At 37.2% G+C, this 23775-nt stretch overlaps 1 protein-coding gene across 4 annotated transcripts in view; it reads right to left on the bottom strand.

The window, feature by feature from the left end:
• The window catches only part of CCDC149 (coiled-coil domain containing 149), a 145154-nt gene that overhangs the window by 66747 nt on the left and 54632 nt on the right, over positions 1-23775 (bottom strand). For all 4 annotated transcript variants that reach the window (XM_056802474.1, XM_056802476.1, XM_056802477.1 and 1 more), the window contains exons 2-3: positions 12039-12200; positions 11003-11041 (exon numbers count right to left, since the gene is read on the bottom strand). In XM_056802474.1, coding sequence (XP_056658452.1) covers positions 11003-11041; positions 12039-12200 — 201 coding nt within the window. The remainder of the gene's footprint in view (positions 1-11002; positions 11042-12038; positions 12201-23775) is intronic.

Here is a 23775-nt window from a genome sequence, read left to right on the forward strand (position 1 = left end):
GAGAAAAAGCAGTTCGGATCCTTCCACCAAGTTCTCCCAGAAGCTGTCAATAAGAAGGCTAATGAGTGTCAGTCATAATGGGTAGCAGTTGTCCTCCTACCTCTGCATTAACACTTTAAAAAATTTCACTCGATCTATGCTCCAGATCTCTGTATCTTAATATCTATTACAGACTCTGTGAAATAAATTTTAAAACAATTTGCATGAAAGATGCTACCAAACAACAACCAACAAACCATCACACAAATGAAATTTGCTCACTGAATATTTCCTAAACATTACAAGAATTTTACAAATGATACATTATGAAGGATGATAACAATCATTTTTCTGTGCTACTGCTTTATGTTATCCAGATACTAATATAACTTCAGCATGAATAGATTTCTGGACACCTGTCTATCATGAAAACCAACTCAAAAAATCTGAGGTTGGAAAAAAATACACTACAAAATAACATTTCTTTCCCAGACATACAAAATGAAAATGCATTACGTTTATGTGTGTATGGGAGTGGGGAAGAGAAGGTTTGTGAAAAGGGGCATGAAAAGATAAGAATAGTCAGAACTAGGGTAATGTAATCAGTTTTGTCTCAAGGTGCTACAGTTTAGAGGGGGCTAGTAGTACCTACACTGCTTTTATCAGGTATAAAAAACAGATCTTAGCAGCATGTTGGTATGCATGATTAATTAAACAAAGCTATTCCTCCCCTACTACTCCCCAAACCTCCAAAACCTGTTCTGCTCTGCAGTTAAGAATGATAAAAGGAAATTTCACAATAGTTTAATGAAACTCAAGTAGGCAACTGAGACCATGAATAAAAGTGCCCAATGTGGTCAATAGAGACTGAAAGTCATTATCAGTTGTTTAATAACCAAGATGAGAACAGAGGGCACTTTTACTAATGGTCTGAGTGACCAGTGACCAAGGGGTGAAAGGCTCAGCAGTTAAGGAACAATATACCTCAAAGCCTTCCAGAATCCTTATACTTTATGACTTTTATATCATTTCAGAAATCTAGTCATGGAAAAAAGTAACCCTGATTCCCATGGCTATTAAAAAAAATTATATCTACCAACATGGCCCATGTAGCCAACTCCTCCATTTGTAAGCTGGCAAATCAGGACCAGGACTCAAAGGAGAAAGGCAAATTCTCAATAGATCTAGATAACTCTTGAAGGAGAAGTAATGAAGATATTTTGTTGAGTCATTTTCAGTTGTCTGACTCTTTGTTTCTCTCTCTCTCTTTTTTTTTGTAGGGGGTGGTTCTTTGGCAAAGAACAGGAGTGACTTGCCATTTCCTTGTCTAGCTCATTTTACAGATGAGGAAATGGAGGCAGACAGTATTAAGTGAATTTTCCAGAGTCACACAACTAGTGTCTGAGTCTGAATCTGAACTCAGGTTTTCCTGGCATGCTAGCCTCTGTGCTACCTTAATAACGGTATAAAACCCATTAACAATATAAAAAGCCAAATGTGGAAAACATATAAAAGTTCATCTTCTGAGCTCTTACAATCCACACCTTCAATCAAGAAAAGAGCTAGATTAAGCTAGAATGGGGTGGGGGGAGGGAATGTCTGATGAAACATCAATTTCACTTGAGAGGTGTGATTGATAGCAAATTTAATTGCAATTTCTCCTCCACTGCTTTTTTGTGTGAAAGTGGCAGTGCCTGTGCTAATAGTAATATAGAAAAACTTGCTTTGCTTAGCAAAGACCCCCTCTTCACAGTAACCACCAGCAGATGACCTCTGCTCTTGGGGCAGGCTTGTGTCTTTATTTTTAACATTGAAGCTTATTTCTTCAATTCTGCATGTGTACTGGAAGCCTCTCCTCCCATGCATATAGAGGCATGCATGTAAATGAATGGGTGGGATGTTTGCACCGATGAAATGGTGGCTTAATAAGATGCCAACTGAAGCTCCTCTTCTTCACAAGTAACTAGATCATGCAGTGACTTTTGTTTGTAGAAAGAGAGACAAATTGCAGCATGGTAGGAAGAAATGTGGATTTGAAACCCAAGGACATGGGTTCATATTCTGGCTCTGATTTTTCCTACAGTGGTGACAGTGAGCAAATCATTTAACCTCCATCAGACTCTCTTCCCTCATCCATATAACCAGTGGGAGAACTACATAATTCTTTGATATCATTGTGGTATAGTGTATGGAATGCAGGATCTGGAGTCAAGAAGGTTTAGGTTTAAATCCTGCCACTGACAACCAACTAAGTGACCCTGGGTGAGTCACTTCTGAGCCTTTGTTTTAAAACCAAATAGTTTAGCTTTTTTATTCTTTTAGGCTCAGTTTCCTCACCTGCAAAACCTACTTGATAGGATCAAAGGAGTCATTGTATGGGCAGTATCTTGCTAACTTTAAAGTAGTCTGTTGGGGGCAGCTGGGTGGCTCAGTGGACTGAGAGTCAGGCCCAGAGATTGGAGGTCCTGGGTTCAAATCTGACCTCAGACACTTATTAGCTGTGTGACCCTGGGCAAGTCACTTGATCCCCATTCCCTAACCCTTACCACTCTTCTGCCTTGGAACCAAGATACAGTATTGATTCTAAGATGGAAGGTAAGTGTTTAAAAAAAATTTTTTAAATAAATAAAGTGATCTGTTGTTGCAGTTGTTAATAAATATTATTGACCCCTCTTCAGTTCTAAATTTATGTTAGAGAAGGGAACTTTTACCTCTTCTAGACCTTGGAATTGCACAATTCCTTCAAGGCTCAGAGCAAAATTGTAACACAGGATTGAAGCTTATTTTCTCAGGACTATTAATTCCACACACCCCCAACCTCCCAGTTCTAGCCATTCCTCTTCAGTAGCATATCCTCTGCATTCAGTTCCTAAAGAATAGGATAGTCCCCAGAAATACCTGATAAAGTTAAAGTGTTATTCTTCTAGATCTTACAGGGAACCAAGAAGCCAAAAGCTTCTGGACCCCAAAGATTGAACTTCTCATGGCAGAATCACAACCATAAGGTTAGCCAATATGATTAACATCATTTACACAGTATTTCACTGTTTGCAAAGTATTTTTTCCCTTATGACACTCCTGTGAAGAAGGGAGTACAAGTACGATTACCCCCATTTTATAGATGAGAAAACTGACTTGACCAGGAGGATTACACCTCTACAAAATGCTAGACCCAAGTTTTAGTCATCTAAGAACAGTGCTCAACACCACAGCACACTGTCTATTCCCTTAAAGGAAATGTGTTCAAATCACACGTCTTTTTTTTTGTTTTTTAATGGAGCCTGGGCATACTGCTTAGCAGTTGATGTAAATGTTGGTACTTTACCATTATCTAGTCACATCATGTGTATTAATTCATCATCTCCCCTGCAAAAGACCATAAGCTATGGTGGAGCCTGTTTGTAGGGAAATTAAAGGCTATCTAGTCCAGGCTAAAACTAAACAAGGAATCTCTGCAACATCCTAGACAACCAGTCATCCCAGATAATCAGTCATCCAGCCTTCACTTGAAGACAGCAAATAATGGGGAACTCATTACTTCCTTAGGCAATACAAAAGAAAAGGAAGGAAGGAAAGGAAAGGGAGAGAGTAGGGAAGATGGAAGGAAAGGAATATCATAAAGAAAGGTAAGAGAAAACCATGATAGTATTTGTAATTGCCCCAGTTGGCAGGATCCTAGGATCCCCCATCCTTTCCCTAAGGTTAAGTTGAACTCTGGTGTATTTCTAATTATTTATATTTGTATGTGTCCCTTTTCCTGGGGCCTCATTAGGACAAAACGCTCTCATGTGGTCTTGGTTCCAAGTACCAGGGAAAGGAACATCTCAAAGCAATGTGTTCCTGGGGAATTGTCTTTTTTTGTTTTGAGCATAAAATTAGCATTCATAAACAAAGCCACTATTATTCTGAATTAGACACAGAAGTGAAATCATAAAAGAAGTCTTTTCATAGTGTGTGTGGAGGAAATCACTAGACTTGGAATCAAGTCCTAGTTTCGATGCTTGCTAGTTCTGTAATCATGGACTTCTCTGAGAATAAGTTTCCACATATTTAAAACAGAAATAAAATTATTTGAATTACCTGCCTCATAGGGTTGTTTTGAGGAAAGCTATAAAGGTCTAAGTATTGTTGAAATATGAGTTGACATTATTCCTCAGGGAAAAGTTGTTCCCCCCAAATCTCCCACCCCTTGTCCCAAGTCAAAAAGGGTTTAATCAGTTTTATGATTTCTCTGTAGTTATTCTGATAGAACTTCTCTACTGGACACTCAAGGCCCCTCCACACTGTCCCATCTTTTCTTGTGTTCTTTTAAGTTCTAGCTTAAAGAGACCTAGAATTGGAAAGATATTCTATATCTCCTTCCCTCTCTTTCTGACCCCTTTCTCAGGTTACTCCTATCCCTAGGCTGCCCCTTCTTCCCTCTTTGCCTTTTAAACTATTACTGTAAGAGAAGCAAAATCTGAAGACCCTGACCTTTCAAGGTTAAATTAATTTTTCCTTAAAAGGCATTGAAACTGTCCTTGAAACTTAATTGGTTCAGAATCCAAAGGCCTGGACTGTTAACAGAATTTCCTGTTGTCCTAGGTAAATACACACACACACACACATTCACCCCACAAAAGCCCAGGGTTTGAGGTGCCATCTGGCCCTTCCCTCAGGCTTCTGGCCAGCTGACCATCATGGGCAGCATAGTCAGGAGGGCTGCACCCAAATGAACCAATACTGAATCCTTGCTGAATAGCCTTTTCTTGTTCCAAACATCTTTTCCCTGCTATTGCTAAGTAAATTTCCTTTTGTCAACTGGCAGAAGTTGTAAGAATGTCTCATTTCGAACCAACCTGTCTTGAATCTAAGCTATTTTACCTACCTATTTATCCTCTATTTTTAAAATCAAATTTCTTTCACTGACAAAAAATTTTCTTCTCCCCTTTCCACCCAATTCCTACCACTGAAACTAACAACAACATCTTTGTAACAAATATTGATGACTAAGTAAAAAAATTCCAACACTGGTCATTTCCATTAAAAAAATAGATATACCTCATTCTGAACTTGGAGTCTACTGCCTTTCTGTCAAAAGATGGGCTTCATCACTGGTCCTCTAGAATCATTGCTAGCCATTATGTTGATCAAAGTTCTTAAGTCTTTCAAAGTTATTGCATAAAAATATGGCCATCATTGTATCAGTTGATTTCTGGTTTTGCTTACTTCTCTTTGCATCAGTTCATACAAATCTTTCACTGAAATCATTCTTTTCATCATTTCTTATAGCACAATAGAATTCTATAGTTTCTTCAGTCATTCTCTTAATGGGCACTCTCCCCCTCCAGTTCTTTGCCACCATAAGGAGCTGCTATGACTATATATATATATATATATATATATATATATATATATGATCTAGTCCTTTATCTCCTTGGAGTATAAGCCTAATGAAGTTATTGTTGGGCCAAAATGTAGATACATTCTTTTTTTTTTTTAATAGTATTTTATTTGATCATTTCCATGCATTATTCATTAAAGACAAAGATCATTTTCTTTTCCTCCCTCCCACCCCCCCGTAGCCGACGCGTGATTCCACTGGGTATCACATGTGTTCTTGATTCGAACCCATTGCTAAAAAATGTAGATATATTCTAATGACTTTTTGACCCAACTCATATTACCTCCTCCAAAAAACCCTTTTGGACATCCAAACTTGGTAATGAATTTCCCCCTCAGACTCTGAGTTTGCTCTCTAACTCCTGAATGCATTTTTATGTAATCAGTATTCTTACTTCTAGGAGCACTACCTTGTTTTCTTAATAGAGTAAAAATTCCTTGAGGATAGGGATCATGTTTTATCTAAACTTTGTATCTTCCCTAGTCCTAACTTGGCACAATATTTTGCACATATCTGGCCCTTAATAAATGAGTGTTGCTATGCCTGACACATCTGGAATAGGCTGGTTAGACCAAGTACTTTCATCTAGAAAAGGAAAGAAGATATTTCGAATCATCGGAATTCTACCAGCCTCCATGCTTCATCTTGTCAGACCTGCTCATAACTGGTATGTAGCACTGGTACGCAGCAAAGTAGCATAGGATTTACTGGGATTTGGGGATTATTCTTTTGTTGCTGTTATTCAGAGCCAGTCTATTACCTGAAAAGGACCAGGTACTTCTGTTGAATTTCCTAAAAACAAGCCAAAGCTGGGACCTATGATGGAGGTAAAATGGGGCACAGGTTTTATGTTCTTTGTATACAAATAGCACTCAAACTTCTTTCTGATCCCACTATTATAGATATCTCTCTAGCATGTATGTGATCAATACGCTCATCTATTGTAACTCTTGGTTACATCTTCCTATCAATTTGCCACAAAAGATGCAATCAATGTGCCAAGGACCTGTTTTACTTGCACTTGAAATTAGAAGGGTAACAGTGTAAAAGCCATTGGTTGATTGTTCTTTGCTTTTACTATATATATCTAACTGGTTTGCATATTTATCAATAATCCCTACAGTTACATCAATGAGTGCTGTCACTGTTTCTTGAAATCCTAGAACTGACTAGAACAGCATCTCAGCTGAGAAACTAGAAGGAATACTTTCCCCTGGCTTGGCTGTTATCATATAAAAATGGTAAGAAGGAAAAAAGATCTTAAAGGACTGTACAGCTTCTTGTCCAAAGATTCATTTGCACTGGGAAAATGTGCTGCATTCATGCCAAAGGGCCTCATTCTGATCTCACAAGAACATTAACTCAAGATGATTTAAATTCCCTTTTGTCTCTTTTGGGGAAACTGCTTTTTTAGGAAAAAAAGGACTTTGCTCCATGTAAGGGTCTTTTTGAGATCTTCTGGTGGCATCTCAGTACTGGTACAAAAGAGTCCCATGTCTAATCTCTGCAAATAGTTCTGTCTGGAGTATTTATCATGGGAAAAATTTTGTGTCAATATCCCTTGAGAAGCTATTAGGGAAATTACTGCTGTCCTGATTTCTTCACAGGTCCTATAATGAATGACTAACCATTGAAAATGGAATTGTTTTACAAAGGATTCTAACTCACTCCCTGCCACAAAACTGAGACAATGCTAATGCCAGAACTACAAAGAAAAAAAAAAAAGCTTTGGTATGCTCTTAGATGAGGGTTGGGAAAAAAACAACAACACATAAGCATTTGATGCTTTGAATTTATGTGTCTGTATATATGTGTATGTATTGTATTTATTTATCTGTTTACATGGGATTTTTTTTTTTTTGCAGTACAGAAAGAGCTCCACCAGGTTCTATTTTCTTATTTATCTTTGTTTTTCTAGTTCCTAGACCAAAGATAAATATATTTTGTATATTATAAATATATAATAAGACATATAGTAAGCACTTAATAAACTTATTAAATGGAATTGAATTAAAGGCAATATAATATACTATAGTAGGAAGACTAGCCAACTAGGAATCAGGAGATACGGGTTTTAGTCTAAGCTATTTAATTAACTTGCTGAGTGACCCTGGGCAAATCCCTAACTTCTCTGGACCTGAACAGTATAATCTATGAAATGGGGATGATAACAATATTTTCCCTGATTTCCTTGCAAGGCTGTTTTCATACTCCAGTGAAATAATATATATGTAGGCTCTTTTAGAAGGATGAAGTTCAAATGTAAGGTGGGGATTTCATATTCGTTCTTGAGAAGGTCCACACTAATAGGGAACTGAATTTAAAACATCTATAGATGCCAGGAAGGACTTCTTCTAAGACATGAATTACACAGGACCATGTATCATCTTGTATTCTTAAACACACAGAGGCAACTAAGTTGTAGACAAAAAGGACAATGGGATGTTCTATTTGGCATCTTCCCCTTTCCTAACACCAATATCTTGGCACTCCACATGGGCATAAATATTAGCTAGGCAGCTGAGTGTCTCATGTGCTTAGCTGAGCTCCTCATTGCCTTCCATTTATATAATGTGTGCATATGTGTTCTGCAGCTGGAGGGGTAAATACTTCACTTGGTGTCTGCCTTTGGGATAAACATGAAATACAATCCATGAGACTTGAGGTCAAGGGGTATGTTCCCACCTCTGTCTGGCTGATGAAAAAGTTTAGTGAATAATTTTCTCTCTCCCCTTTTCACCCCCACCACCACCCTGCTGTACCTCCCACTCAAAAACCTGCTTTGAGCAAAATGAAGAGTTTCATTATAAAAGACACCAAGAAATTTAGTTCTATGTCACTCTTTCCCACATTGTTTCATATACTACAGTAGCTCAGGTAAACAGATCTTTAGCATAAATAACAGAAAACCCCCCTATGAATGAGAATATAAGTTGACTCATTTAGTCCCCTCTTCCCTAAATATTATGGCCACTTTTCCAACTACTTGTCAAGCAGAAGCCTTCCAGATGCCATGTTTGTCCAGTACATTGATAGAACCCCATGGAGCATCAGGATCAATTAGTAACCACCACAACAAAGAGAAGCAAACATTACAAGGAGGGGAACTAAAGAGCAAGTTCACAACCATTCAGGCAGTATCTCATACAGTCATCCCATGCTTCTAAGGTCATAAAGATGCATCAGAAAAATCCGAGTGAAATTCACCAGATTCTCTTCGGTTAATGCAAATTTTTTATTATAAAGTCATGGAATGCAAACCCACCCAAAACTGTAAAACTGCCTCATGAATACTAACGAACTGTAAATATACTAAATCAGAGGAAAGACTACTACTGAGAGTCACAGAAAACAACCCTAGCAATTCAAGATTAAGGATTCTAATGTTAAACAATTCATTCCCATCCACCCAGATAATTTTGCAGGGAAGTTCTAGCTAAGACCATGGCAAATCCTCTTGAACCTCTGACCAAATTATGAATGACATAATATAATCATAAAGAAAAATGCTTTGGGGGAGCAGGGTGGAGACACCATATATGAGAGGGAACCATAGAGTCTGATCTGCAATTCAGGGAGAATAAAAATACCTTCTTATCTAGCTATCCTGTCTATGGTGTCTATTCTATACCTAAGATTGCAAAACTCTAGAGGGCAGATCACTTCTAGATGGCAATTAGCAAAAAATTAATTAATGTCTCCATAGACAATGATTTCATTCTGGCTTAGATGAAAAGAATTTTAGAATTCGATCATGACCCAATCTAGTTTCCAAAGCTGTGAAAAGCTTCAGAAAAACCCCATTCTATCCACTTATTTGGCAGCACCCTGATCTAGCCCTCACCTCCCAACCCATACCAGGTATATAGTTTTCATTTCTCAACCAGGAAACTAGGCTATGAATGCAGCATTATTCAGCTTGACATACAGACAGACAAGTAAGAAAGTGAAAATCCACATATATTTAAGTCTGCCTCAAGGAAGCAGCTTAAAGAGGTCCCAGGAAATATGCCGTTAGAAACATTACATTGCTTTATAACTCACTTAAATGGAAGAGAAAATATGGAATTAGAGTAAGGGAATCTTGGCTGAATTCTGACTATACTACTTACTGCCTATGAGCCATTTAACCTCATCTGGACCTGTTTCCTTGTCTGTAAAATGAAGATCCAAAATTTGATAATTTCTAAGGTCTCCTAGACTAAAGTCTTTGGCAAACCCGAGCCTGTGCACCAGTTACCTCATGAGCATAATGACTCCAAAGAAGTGGTCTGTGTTTTGACTAGAAGCCTTGAAAGCCTCATCCTGCCAAATCTTCAACTTAGGGGCTAGGACCAGTTCTAGGAGGTTCATTATCATTCCTTTCATGGAGAGAAACCCCAGCAGCAGCAGCCACAACCTTTAGCATCTCCTAGACTCTGTCACGATGTACACATCTACAAAGTCAATAGCTTTTCCATCTCAGAGGCTGCATACCCCAACCCTCCCACCTCCAACAAACTCCCCCACCTCATCCTATCCTCCACCTAGGCTTTGGGAAAATGAAAAGTAACTCGTATCTACCAAAGTGAATAAGGATAACTCCCTAGACTCAAGACTTCATGTTCTGTTAAAAGGAAAACTAATAACAACCAACTTTAGTCTTAGAGAACAGGTCCAACTTTTAGTTATAAGTAGGAATCATCATAAACTGCATGTGGAGACTTGAAACCTACCCTGGGCTGAGAAGGGGGAGTATAGGGAGAGATAAGAGACAGAAGAAGTATGAAGGCTACTAGGGAGACCAAGCTAATGGAAGAGTTCACCCCAGCCAAATACTTAATAGCTCCTGATTTTACATAATTACCTGAATTATAAAAAATAAATATATGTAGGAATAGAAATGCAGATGAAAACATATGATCTGTCACTCATTTATTTGGATATATGATTTAGACTTTTGGTTTTACAAAATTATTCTCTTGCAAAAATGAATAATATGGAAATATGTTTTGAGTGATAATACATGTATAAACCCAGTTGAATTGCTTGTCAACTCTGGGAGGAGGAAGGACAGAGGGGAGGGAGACAATATGAATCATGTAACTTTGGAGAACTTATAGGTAAATTTGTTACTGGAATAAAATAAAGGGAAATTTTGATTTAAAAAAATAATAATATATTTAATGTATAATTATTATATTATATAATGATAAAATAAATAAAAATTAGTATTAAAATACTAAGCTTCATAGATTCTACACTTAAAGGACACTTAAAATTCAACAACATAGGGAAAAGCCCTAATCACCCTACCTCAGTTACATGGGCAGACTGGTAGGAAGATAAGGATCACACTGTCAGATTAATCAGTTATTTGTGCTCAATTATTTTCTTTGTTACAAGAAATATTTGATTCTTGGAGGGATTTGAGAGGAAGGTTAAACAAGTATGGCATATCTGGAGATGATGGGAATGTAAAAACAAAAGGTATCAATAAAACTTAACAGAAAGAAAATGATCTTTGTTTCCAAAGAATAATGTTTGAAAATGACCAAATAAAATAATGTTCAAATTGACAAAAGAAAAAAAAAGAATTAGTGTTCTTAGAAACCGATACTTTGAGATAAAACTAACTGAAGAAACAAAAATAAATCCTACCTGTTTCCTCTTTTCAGGTGGAATTGATGGGTCTCCATCCTACAAAGAAACAAAGTACATTTCACTTTTTAGAATGTTTTAAAAAACAAACATATATGTCAGCCAAGCTGGAAACAAAAGACCAGAACAAAGCCAACACTTATTTGCTGAACTTCAAACCCAAGCCAGCAATTCTTTTTTCCCCCAAGTGACTATGTGAGTTGAAACAAAGGTGCCTTTAAAATACCCAGAACTCCAAGGAAACCAATTCCAATGGGAACAAAAGCTATAGAGCTTCAAAAACTAATGAATAAGAACTAAGCAAAATAGTCAAAATATTCTCTGAACTGAACTAATAGTCTCATCCACAGGGTCATAAGAATTTAGAATTTAAAATGATTTTTAAAACTATCTAAGTCCAACTTCCTCCTCACATTATAGATGAGGTGACTGAGGTCCCGAAATGTAATGACAGTAAAGGAACAAGAATGGTATTCAGATAATAAGCAGCAGAGATGGAATTTGAATCTAGGGCTGCTCTCTCCAGATGTGCTGCTATCAATGCAACATGTCTCATTCAGGTTGAGCTATGATTTTAAACTAACAAAATCAAAAGAAAAGCTTACCAGAAATTGGAAGGAGAAGGGGTGCTATTTTTTGTTTGTTTTAAGAAATAAAGTGGATGGAGAAGTCAGTCCCATACAAATTATCATTTTAAAAGAAAGGTCTCCTTTCATCTTGTGGGTGCCTTGTGCCTCCTAACCTGGTCCTCCACCAGTCAGATTTCAAGCAGACATATTTTCTAGAGAAAATCTCTACAAACAAGCTGCCTCCTTCCCCAAGATAATTCAATGGCTGCAGCACAGTTTGGCAATTAATATCAATACCGTTAGCAACATGTTAAAAAAAAAAAAGGATTGCAGCCATTGAACAAACAGAAGCAACTCAGTTACTCCCTTTCTGGCAAGCTCATTCTCCCAAAGACTGCATTTTCACTTCCCAATCTGGCTTGATTTCTCACCCAGGTGAATAGGCAATTTGCAAAGTAGCTACGTACAATCAGCTCTCGGTATTTCTTTTTCAAGGACTGGTGCCGCTCCCGAAGCTGATTGGCCATGAGTTTGTACTGGTCTCTCTCCTGTTGACATGTATCCAACTCCTTAGAAAGGATCAGCAAAGCCTCCTTTTTACTTTCTAGCTTCCTTTTGCACACCAGGTACTGTAAAAGCAAATAAAAACCAATAATTGGTTAGAGACCTTTAGAAACACCAAAGAATCTTTTATCATTGTGGCAAAGCAGTAACTACAATGTACTAACTAACTGGGGCCATGGCCCAGAGAGCGAGAGATTAGGAAGCCCCTGATCACATTTGTAGTTCTTTAGCAGCTTAGAAACAACTAAATGTAGCTTGGAGTGAGCAATAATAATAACAGGAAGTTACCAGATCTGATACTCTAGGGTCTCTATGAACTTCACCCAATGGATCTGCTCACAATTTCCTTGCTGCTTGCCCTAGGTGCAAAAAAATGCCTAGTTATAGCTCTACATTCTGGGATCAATATTTTGGGAGCCAAAAAAAGAAAATTTTATCTCAAGATGTATTAATAGAGGCATGTTTTCTAAAAGTGGGAAGGAGGTAGTATTATATTCTGGTCAGGCTAGGCTGTATGGAGAATTGTGTGGATGTTCAGAGAAGGACATTAATAGATTAGAGAGCAGAGGAGGGTAATTAAGATGGTAGTGGGACAGGAAATCATGTCATATAAGTACCAACTAAGAGAACTGGGAAGGCAGCAGACTAGATAAAAGGGAGGGACAAGGAAGCCACATTAGAGCTACCTTTAAGGGCTGTTGTGTAGGATTGAGATTAGACTAATTCTATTTGGCCCCAGAAGACAGAACTAAGTAGAAGCTTCCAAGATGTAGATTTTTAATGAGAACTGTCCAAGATGGAATGAGTAGGTAGCCTTGAGAACTAAGGGATTCTCTGTAATTGGAAGTCTTTAAGATGATCCGGATGGTCATTGGAGGGAGCACTAGAAATGGATCTTCTGTTCTAGTTTGGGTTCCTTCTAAATCTAAGGTTCTGGGATGGCTCATTTACTTGAATACTTCAAAGCTCTGTGATTTCATCAATAGGATCACTCCCTCCACTCTCAATGGTCATAATTTCTTCACATCCATTATCATTGGTCTATGTGAGTTACTTGGCCAAAAGACTACTTGCCTAAAGACAAACTACAGTTCAATTTGTCACACAGTAGTTCATTTTAATTCTATTAACATTTATTAAGCACCCACTATGTGCCAAGCACTTTGTTAATCTCTGGAGATACAAAGAGACAAAAGACAGTCCCTGCTCTCAAGGAGCTTCCAACCTAATGAGTGGTGGGGGTGAGAGAGGAGACAACACATAAACAAATATATATGAAAAAAAGAGATATACAGGATAAAGAGAAAATAATTGATAGAGTGAAGGGAATAAATAAAAGAATCAAGCTGGCTTCGAACCTAGGTACTCTGCCTCCAAATCCAGGGCTCCTCCCATTACCATATCTCATCAGAACCAAGTGAATAGAAACTGTGATTTCCATTTTACAGAGGCAGCAACTGAGACTCAGGTTCAATAGCTTACTTATCTAATAAATGGCAGAAATGGAACCTGATTCCAGATCTTTTTAAATTCAAGCCTACTGTCATTTCCCCTACACAATAATCTCTTTCTAACCACTACTAAAGTGCTAAATCAGATAATAGCGTACCCTACCACCCAAGAGAACCACCTTCAAGTAGGTCCAAAGAGAAGAGTGTAGTATTTACAGGCATAGTTTTTCTCCTCTTGCTTTTTAACCATCCAGCAATGACATTTGCAACTTCTTCCATAATTCATGTACACACACCCATAACATACAGATTCATTTTCATAAATCAGTTCTTTCAACAGCTCTCCAAATTCTCTACAAATACTCTGGTACTCCTGCCTAGATTTCGTACTTTACAAAGCTAGGCAGGTACTTCCTCTCCTCATACCTCTCCCTTCATCCCTCCCTCCTCTACATGCCCTCCCTGTCCCATCCTCTCCCCACTTGACAGTTATCAAGCTGGGCACTTGAAAGTGTGAGCCCACATCATCTTTTAAGTTTATTGAATCTATTGCATAGTTTGATGTTATTCACATATATGAAATGTGGCACTAAATACCTTTTGGATTTGCCCTGTAAAAGACCAAATTCAGAGCATTCATGAAAACAATTTATAGTTTCATTATACACTTTGACATGAATACTTTGTCATTATGGCCTCTCATACAAAGCCAGAGAGCACGTCAGCACTTCCTGACCGTCCTGAGTCAATGCTGTTTTTATGGACAAAAAGCATTACTCAGAGAGAGCACTTGCTTGGAATTGACTTTGTTAAGTTCAATTTCAAATAAATGAAAGAGGAAAAAGGAGAGTTTTGTACATTAGCACAAGCTTCTTTTTCTAAAATAAAAAAAAGTAATTGCTTTGCTTGAAAAACAAAGGGGCAGGAGAAACAATTGTGAGATAGATTTGAGCTCTAAGAGAGGGCACTTCCACCTTGGAGGAATTTTATCCCTGGCAGTAATGAGGTTGGAATCCTGCCTTAAAATGTCCTGGATTCTGAGTCTTTGGCATCATCTTTGTGCAGGCAAAATGGTCCTGTTTTTCAGAGAAAAATTCCCATCAGGTAAATATCACAGGAAAAGTGTCAAAATGTAAACTTACATGTTCTAAAAGAATCACTGAGATTTCAGAAAGAAAAAATACACACACATGTTACTAACAATTTGCATATCTGCCCTTCTCTCTGTTTCAGGATTATTCTTATTTAAATAAAGGCTGCAACAACATCTGAAACTTTATTCATTAGAGTTTATCCATCTTTTATGTGATGTCACAAAGCTACACTGAGAAGCTTTCTGACCCTAACTGAGGCCTGAAGGAGAGGGACTGAGACAGTTAAATCTCAGAAGCTGTATTTAGATGTATACTGCTGTCCTGTCAGACAAGAACAAAGGCTGGAGCTCCCTTATTTACAATGCCTGGCACAATGTAGGCTTTTAATAAATACTTGCTGATTGATTGATCATGATTTATGAGGAACTGAGAAAATTCAGATCAAACTGTCCTGTCATTAAGTACAAATGTAAGTCTGTTATGACGCCAAAGGAAGAGTCTAACAAAATTGCTTTTTTGCTATAACTACTGGAGATGGAGAAAAATCTTTAGCATTTTCCCCTCCTCTTGAAAGAGCTGGCAATGTCTGGCCAAGGCTTCTGGGTAAACAACATTGTTGACATAAGGAGATCTCTAAGGTTCATTTCCCTTGAAGAGTAGAAGCAGCATGACTTAATAAAAAAGAACAATGGATTTAAAGTCAGAAGAACTGGGTTTGAGTCCTAAGTTAGATACTTCCTAACTTTATGAACTTGGAAATGTAGAAATGAGTTATTTTCAGTAAGTTAATAAATTAAGATTAGTTATATCTCCTCACAGTATAGAAGGGCTCATAAATTCCTGAAGCTTAGAACAGAAGAACCTGGGTTCTGACAGATCTTCAAATTTGAAAAGATTCTGTATACTTATCGAAGCATTCCCCTCATTTCTCCAAGTAGGATGTATCTTTAGTGAGTCCAAAGGCCATCTGTTTAGGTATCTCCCATCACCTAGGCATGCCCCATTTTCTTTCCCACTAATAAGAGCATGGACACAGCCATAAAAATCTTGATTAGCAACAATTTGGTTGTTTACAGTAGGGGTTTAATAAATGGTTGATGATTCCTCAAGTTGACTGGAGTTCAGGTCCAGTAACACATTGTCTGTTGCCTAAAGACCAACTGAGCTAAGTGTGAGGAAGTTCATTGCTAGACTGGCCAAAGACTGAAGAACATTTTGGCAGCAGTAACTCACTAAGATCATCTGCAAAAGTAGAAAGAAGATGTGATCTCCAGTGGAGGAGGTAGTATCCAAGCTAACAAAAACATGGATCCTTGAAGTTTTAAAATAAGTATAATAACACAAACAACTCACATAAGTAGAAAATGCTCATTTTTTTATCAAATGCACTAAGGTTAAAAACAACATAAAACTTGAAAGAATTCTTCAGTGAAGAGAGGCTGCATCAAAATGGCAAAATAAGGCAGGAACTCCCTGAGCTTTCCCCAGATTACCTCCAAACTACTATTTTAAAAGGTCTCAAAATAAATTCCGGAGCAGCAAAACCAACAAAAGACAGGGTGGAACAATTTTCTGTCCCAAGATAATTTAATAGGTCAACAGAAAAGGTCTGTCTCACATAGGTGAGAGAAGTGCAATCAAGCACAGGCAGTGTCCCAACAAACCAGCAGCATGCCTTATTCTAGCAAGTCAGCAGCAAGGCTCTCTAACCATGTATCTAGACACCCAGCACCCTGACACAGACTGATACTCATGCAGATCCACACCTACAATATCGACCCAACAGGTCTCATGCTCCCAGACCAAGAAGAGTTAAACAGAAAATTTGATTTTTAAATACAAGACTCAAGAGAAGTATAAAAAGGTAAATAGGAAAAAGAAGCCATAAGGGATTTAAGGTTAAACTGTTTACATTCCTATGCAGGAAGACAATACTTATGACTCTTTAAAATGTTCTCACTATTAGGGAAGTTAGAACGAGTATACTTCAAGAGCATGAGAGTACATTGGCTATAATGGGATGATATCCCAAAAAACAAAATTAAGGGGTGAGAAAGAGGACTACACTGGGACAACAGGGAAGAGAGTGGTAGAGTATGATAAATTATCTCGCATAAAGAGGCATTAAAGTGGATAGAGGAAGATAATGGTGGTGGTGAGGGACAATACTTGAATCTTTCTCTGATTAGAATTGGTTCAAAGAGTGAAGAACATCTATACTCAGTTGAGTATAGAAAGCTATCTTGTCCTATGAGGAAATAGGAGGAGAGGGTTATAAATGAAAGGTGGAGGGACTAAAAAAAGAGGGACAATTGGGGGAGGCAGTGGTCAGAAGCAAAACAATTATAAGGAAGGAATAAGTGAAAGAAGAAAGATAAAAGGATAAACTGGGGGGAAATGGGATGGAGGGAAATACATAGCCAATAATTATAACTGCTGATGTGAATGGGATAAAATTTCCCATAAAACAGAAGTGGGATAAAACAGAATTCTATAACATGTTGTTTACAAAAAGCACATCTGAAACAAAGGAGGTTGGCACAGAATCTAATATGCTTCAGCTGAATGAAAAAGAAAAAAAAGCAGGGGTAGCAATCATGATCTAAGTCAAAGAAAAAGCAGAAATAGACCTAATTTAAAAAAGAGAGAGAAAAGGAAGGAAGCTACATCTTGATAATAGGTATCAAAGACAATGAAGTAAACATATATGCACCAAATGGCATAGCATCCAAATTTTTCAAGGAAAAATTGAATGAGTTATATGAAGAAATCATATAGTAATACTATACTAGTAGGGGACTTTAATTTACCCCTCTAAGAATTATATTAAAACTAACCCAAAAATATAACAGAAAGAATTTAAAGAAGTATGTAGAATTTTAGGAAAATTGGATATGATAGACCTCTGGAGAAAACTTAATGAAAATAAAAAGAAATATAACTTTTTCTCAGTCATACATGGCACCTACACAAAACTGACCATGTATTAGGCCATAAAACCTCTCAACTAAATTCAGAAAAGCAGAAATATTCAATGCATTCTCTTTAGATCATAAATCAATAAAATTACACTCAATAAATGACTTTAGGCTGATTAAAAATATTAATTAGAAACTAAATAATCCAATGCTAAAGAATGAATGGGTCAAAGAACAAATCACAGAAATATTGGATAATTGCATTAAAAGAAAATGGCAATAGTAAGACAATATACCAAAATTTATGGGATGTAGCCAAAGCAGTCTTCAGGGGAAAATTTATAACTCTAAACACATATAGCAATAAAATAGAAAAAAAATTAATGAATTGGGCATGCAACTAAAAACACTAGAAAAGGAACACACTAAAAATCCCCAATTAAACACTAAATGGGAAATCTTCAAACTCAAGGGTGGGATTAATAAAACTGAAAGTAAGAAAATCATTGAATTAATAAGATAAGGAGCTGTTTTTACCATTGGTTGATTTGATTTAAAAAAAAGAAAGAAGAAAACCAAATTACCATGATCAAAAATGAAAAAGGTAAATTCAGTACCAAATGAGGAGAAAATTAAAGCAAGTTCTAGTAGCTATTTTGGCCAATTATGTGCCCTTAAATCCAATAATATAATCAAAATGGATAAATAATTACAAAAATATAAATTGCTCAGATTAGGAGAAGGAAAAAAGTGATTAAATAACTCCATTTTAGAAAAAAGGAATTGAGCAAGTCATCAATGTATTCCTAAGGGAAAATCCCCAGGGCCAGATGGATTCATAAGTGAATTCTACCAAACATTTGAAGAACAAAATTCCTCTGGAAGAACAAAAGGTCAAAAATATTAAGGGAATTAATGGGAAAAATGTGAAGGAAAGTAGCCTAGATGTATCAGATGTCAAATTGTATTATAAAGTGGTAATCATCAAAACATTCTAGTATTGGCTAAGAAATAAAGAGGTTAACTGATTAGGTACACAATATATAGTAGTAAATGATCATAGTAATCTAGTGTTTAATAAATGCAAAGATACAAGCTCTAGGGACAAGAGCTCACTATTTGACAAAAACTGCTAGAAAAACTAGAAGATAGTAGGGATAGATATGGATCAACATCTTACACTATATAAGAAAATAAGGTCAAAATTAGTATATGATCTAGACATAAAGGGTGATACCATAAGCAGATCAGGGGAGCATAGAATACTCAGCTTTCTGGAGAAGGGAAGAATTTATGACCAAGCAAGGGATAGAAAGTATTATGAGGTATAAAAAGGATAATTTTAATTAGAACAAATTAAAAAGGAGTTGCACAAACAAATCTGATGCAACCAAGATTAGAAAGAAAACAGAAAATCAAGGTAACAATTTTACAGCATGTATCTCTGATAATGGCCTCATTTCTCATACACATCAAGAAAACGGTGTCAAATTTATAAGAATACAAGTCATCCCCCCAATTGTAGTCAAAGCATATGAACAAGCAGTTTTCAGATGAAGAAATCTAAGCTAGATAGAGTCATATTTTTAAAAAAAGCTCCAAATCACTGTTGATCACAGAAATGCACATTAAAACAGCTCCAAAATATCACTTCATACCTATCAGATTGGCTAATATTATGGGGAAAGAAAAATTATAAATGTTTGGGGTTATGTGGGGAAATTGGGTAGTAAATGCACTGTTGTTGGAATTGTGAACTGATCAATCATTCTGGAGAGCAATTTGCAACTCTGTTCAAAAGACCATGAAACTCTGTATGCCCTTTGATTTTACAATACCACTTCTAGGTCTGATCCTAAAGAGCTTTTTTTTTTAGAAAGGAAAAGGAAGAACCAAATTGTTCAAAAACATTGATAGCAGCTCTTTTTGTTGTAGCAAAGTGAAATCAAGGCAATATCCATCAACTGGAGAATGGATGAACAAGTTATGGCATATGATTGTAATGGAATATAATTGTGCTATAAGAAATGATGAACAGGAGGATTTCAGAAAAACCTGGAAAGGCTTACATGAACTGATAAAAAGTGAAGTGAGCATAACCTGGAGAACATAGTACATAGTAACTGCAATATTGTATGATGATCAGCTGTGAATAAATTAGCTATTTTCAGCAATACAATAATTCAAGACAATTCTAAAAGACATGATAACAAATGCTACCCACCTCCAAAGAAAAAACTGATCGAGTCTGAATGCAGACTGAAGCATACTGTTTTTCACAGTATTTTCTGTGTGGGTGTTTTTTTAATTTGTGTCTCTTCCACAACATAACCAATATGGAAATATACTTTTCATAATCACACATATAACCTATATCAAACTGATTACTGTCTCAAGGATGGGGGAAGGAAAAGTGGGAAGAAGAGAATTTGGAACTCAGAATTTAGAAAACTAATGTTAAAAGTAGTTTTTACATATAATTAGGAAAAAATAAAATATATTGAAAGCCCCCCCCCCAAAAAAAAGAAGAAGAATTCTTCCGCAAGTACCTATTTGGGAGGATGGGCCAAAGACAATTCTTGAAAGGGTCACTACTAGATTCAGTTTTTCGTTGATGGCTACCTTCCTCCAAATTCATGAGCAGTTAGAAGATTTACATGAGCAGAGACTAAATCATGTGCTATCACCAATCTCAAAGATTCTTAGAGCTGGCAGAAATCGTAGTGATAACCTAGTGCCCACTTACTCATTTCATACATGAAGAATATGAAGCCCAGAGAAGGAAAGTGATTTCTTCAAGCTGGTTAGTAGCCTAATAGTCAAAGACAAAGTCAGGGAAAATCTATGTTAAAAAACAACAACAACAACAACAACTCTCCATGTCTCTAATTGTGGGTTGCCAGAGAATGGTAGTATTAGATTTTTATATACCCTTTTATACCATAAAGAAGTGTTTTTAAAATAACAAACTATGGTTATATCCATTTTTGCATTGAATTTTGCCAGGCAGTGATGTATATTTCAAAAGCAATAAAAATAATGATCAAGAAACTGGGAGTGTAGAAGGCAAAGGAGAGAAATTCCTTTGTCTGAAATAATAGTAGACTTAATATAAGCTAAAAAAACATCACATTTCCTTTCCTGTCAATAATAGTATATAATTCCTTCCCTGCCAATAAAAGGATATAAAAGAGACCAGAATTGCCACAGAGATCTTGCTTAGCAACAGCTGCTTGGAAAAACCCCACCCTAATCTTGAACTCAAATAACAGCACCTTCCATGCTTTGGGAAATCCCTCAAAATCCCATGATTGTGACACTATCCTACAACCTCAGGAACCAAACTCAGATTCTAAAGAGAGTTTAATATCAGGTCAGTCATTCACTTCTTTGGAAAGCCCTTTGCCAGCCGCTCAGCTCAGCTCAATTGACAGCTATAGCCAGAGGGATAGCCAAGCCAAGGATTATGGTTCCTACTGAGAATTCACATTTTTCAGAACACTTGCTTTATAAAGAATTTTCCTTTTAACAGTCCAGGGAGTAATGCAAGTGTTGATCATTCCCATTTTACAGATGGGGAAATCAATCACAAAGATTGACATTGTCATGGTCATCTAGATTCTTGATTATCTAGAAAGTAGGAGTCAGAGCAAGAATTTCAACCCAGCTCACCTAACTCCTAGGGGCTGGTTCTTCCTACTCTCCAATCTCTCAACTAATATATTCAACAATAAGTCTATTGGAAAAGAAAATGGATTTGCATCCAGGAGACATGGGCTCTAGTCCCAGTCCTGCTTTCCAATCTTTTCATCCATTCAGTGGAAAGAATGTTCAATCTTGAGTCAGAATTTTGGAGTTTAAAACCAAGCTATCACTTGTGTGACACTGGCAAGTTAACCTTTCTATACATCATGTAAAATGAGGAGGTTTGGACAAGATAGTCTTTTAGGTCCCTTTCTGCTTTTAATCTCCTATGATTACCCCATTTCAAGCCTATAAGATAATGACCACAGTTATGGCCTGTCCCTAGAGTCTTAGTGCACTTTTTAAGTTATTAAAGCTTTAATAGCTATTGCAGTAAGCTATTTGGAAGTTATTAAGTGATTTAAGCTTTAATAGGTTAAAACTGCATTAATACTTTTGGGATACCCTGTATTATTTTTACAAATGAGTTCATGAAATATTATTTGATATCTAAGCAGCAAGGCATAGGAGATAGAGTGCTGGTCTTAGATCAGGAAGTCCTGGATTTAAATCTTGAATCCAATACTTCCTAGTTCTGCTATGTAAGGATTTATGTACAAGGGGATAAAGAAGGGTTTGTAACAGGGAATGAAGGAGGTGAAGGGGCAGGGGGAATATGGAAAGCTGGTGTGGTAAAGGGAGAGGTAGCTACTGGGGATGATCTTTGTAATTCCCTCACATTCAACCCACAAGAGAAATACTCCTTAACTGATGTTGGTACCCCTGAGCTAATGTTAAGGCCAGGGAATAAACAGGGGCTGTGTCTTCTGAGTAGACTTCAGGGCAATTATGAAGTTTTTAAGTCCTTAAGTCCCTTAAGTCCTTAAGGCTTGGCTGGTATGTGAAACCCTAGAAGTCCCACTCTTCAGGCAGGCTGCCTGTTCCTGTTTGGCTTTAGTTGGTTAGCTAAGGCTAAATGGCTAGCCTAGCCCACCACCCTCTCTTTCTTTTTTCTTCCTTCAATTTGAATCTGACTGCAAGAATCTTCTTTTAAAGTTGTTTAATAATTCTAGTAATATAAAAAAGGGGATAGGTTTGTGGGAATAGGAGACCCTAAAGGCTGTCTTTGTTTCTTTCTCAGCTGAGCCAAAATGCCTCAGCCTCGACTTCTCTTTCTCCTTCTCTAATCCCTGTCTATATTATAACTAAACAGAAGGCAAGTGTCCTTCTTGGGAAGGTCAAGGGATGGAAAGCATCTTCAGGGTGGGACCCCATGAAGTTTAAGGGATCAGCCCCTTTCAGTAGCAGTTGCTATTCTTTTTTCCATTAGCTGATGCTCTCAAACTATCAGGAATCTCCTCTCTCTTCTGGGTAAGGGAAATGGAAGCAAGGTTCTAAATTCTAGAGCTCAGGGTCCTAGCTCTTCTCTCAGCAGAGTTCAGAGGGCAAAAACCCTTCTTTTCAGCGGTTTCTCCCAGAAGCCTCTTCTCCTACTCCAACTGCCACTCTCCCTCCCATCACATTCTAATGATGGCTTCTCAGTCTCAGTTTCCCTTTCCACCATGAAAAAATGATAGCATCTCTCTGAGACTCAGGAAGCTAAGAAGACCAAGTTATAGACAGATTGTGATCTACACTGGTCTGCCTTGGTGGAGGATGTTCTCTTTCCAACAAAATTGCAGGTCTTTAATTTTCTATGTATCATCATTATTACAATTACAATAACTGCTAATAATAACAACAATAATAAAACAAAAGTATGTAGCACCCTATGATTGATAAAGGACTTTTGCACAAAAACCCTGTAAGGTTAGTAGAGTGAATATTATTATCCCCCTTTCACGAAGTAAACTGAAGCTTTGAAAAGTTAAGAAACCACTTGTTCCCAATTAGATAGCCTCATAAATATGGAACCTGGGACTTGAACATAGGTCTTCTAACTCCAAGTCCAGTATTCTTTCTACAATGGAGGGCTACTACCAGCATGCTGCTAAAATCTTATATGTTATCTGCTCACTCAGGCATGAGCATCTAGTCGTTCCTGTCCTCAGTCACAAATGGAATTAAAATTGGGTTTTGTAGAAGGGAAAGGGAAAGGTTGGACCTGGAGGGCATGATCTATTGACATGGAGAGGCTGGCATAAAGAAGCTGTCAGAGCTGGTTTTGATATTGTGAAACATCTGTTTTATATAATTTTTGTCTTTCCTCCAGCTCTTCCTATGCAGCTTGGAGAGACCTGGGTTCTAGTCCTAGCTGGGCCACTGAACTAAGCTTTCTGACCCCCGGTAAATCACTTCCTGCTCTGGGCTTCAATTCCTTCCTTTGTAAAATGAGAAAGCTGGTGGGTGTTTTCCAGCTTGCAAATCTTGTGAATCCTAAACTGAGGCACTGTGTGTTGCCTCTGCCTGGGCAGAGTATAATTTATGACTCTACTTTTGGGACTCAGGAACCATCACTGGCTTCAGACTGAGCCATCACACCTCAAACATCAG

The sequence above is a fragment of the Monodelphis domestica genome, chromosome 6 (assembly GCF_027887165.1).
Source record: "Monodelphis domestica isolate mMonDom1 chromosome 6, mMonDom1.pri, whole genome shotgun sequence".
NCBI classification, from domain to species: Eukaryota; Metazoa; Chordata; class Mammalia; order Didelphimorphia; family Didelphidae; genus Monodelphis; species Monodelphis domestica.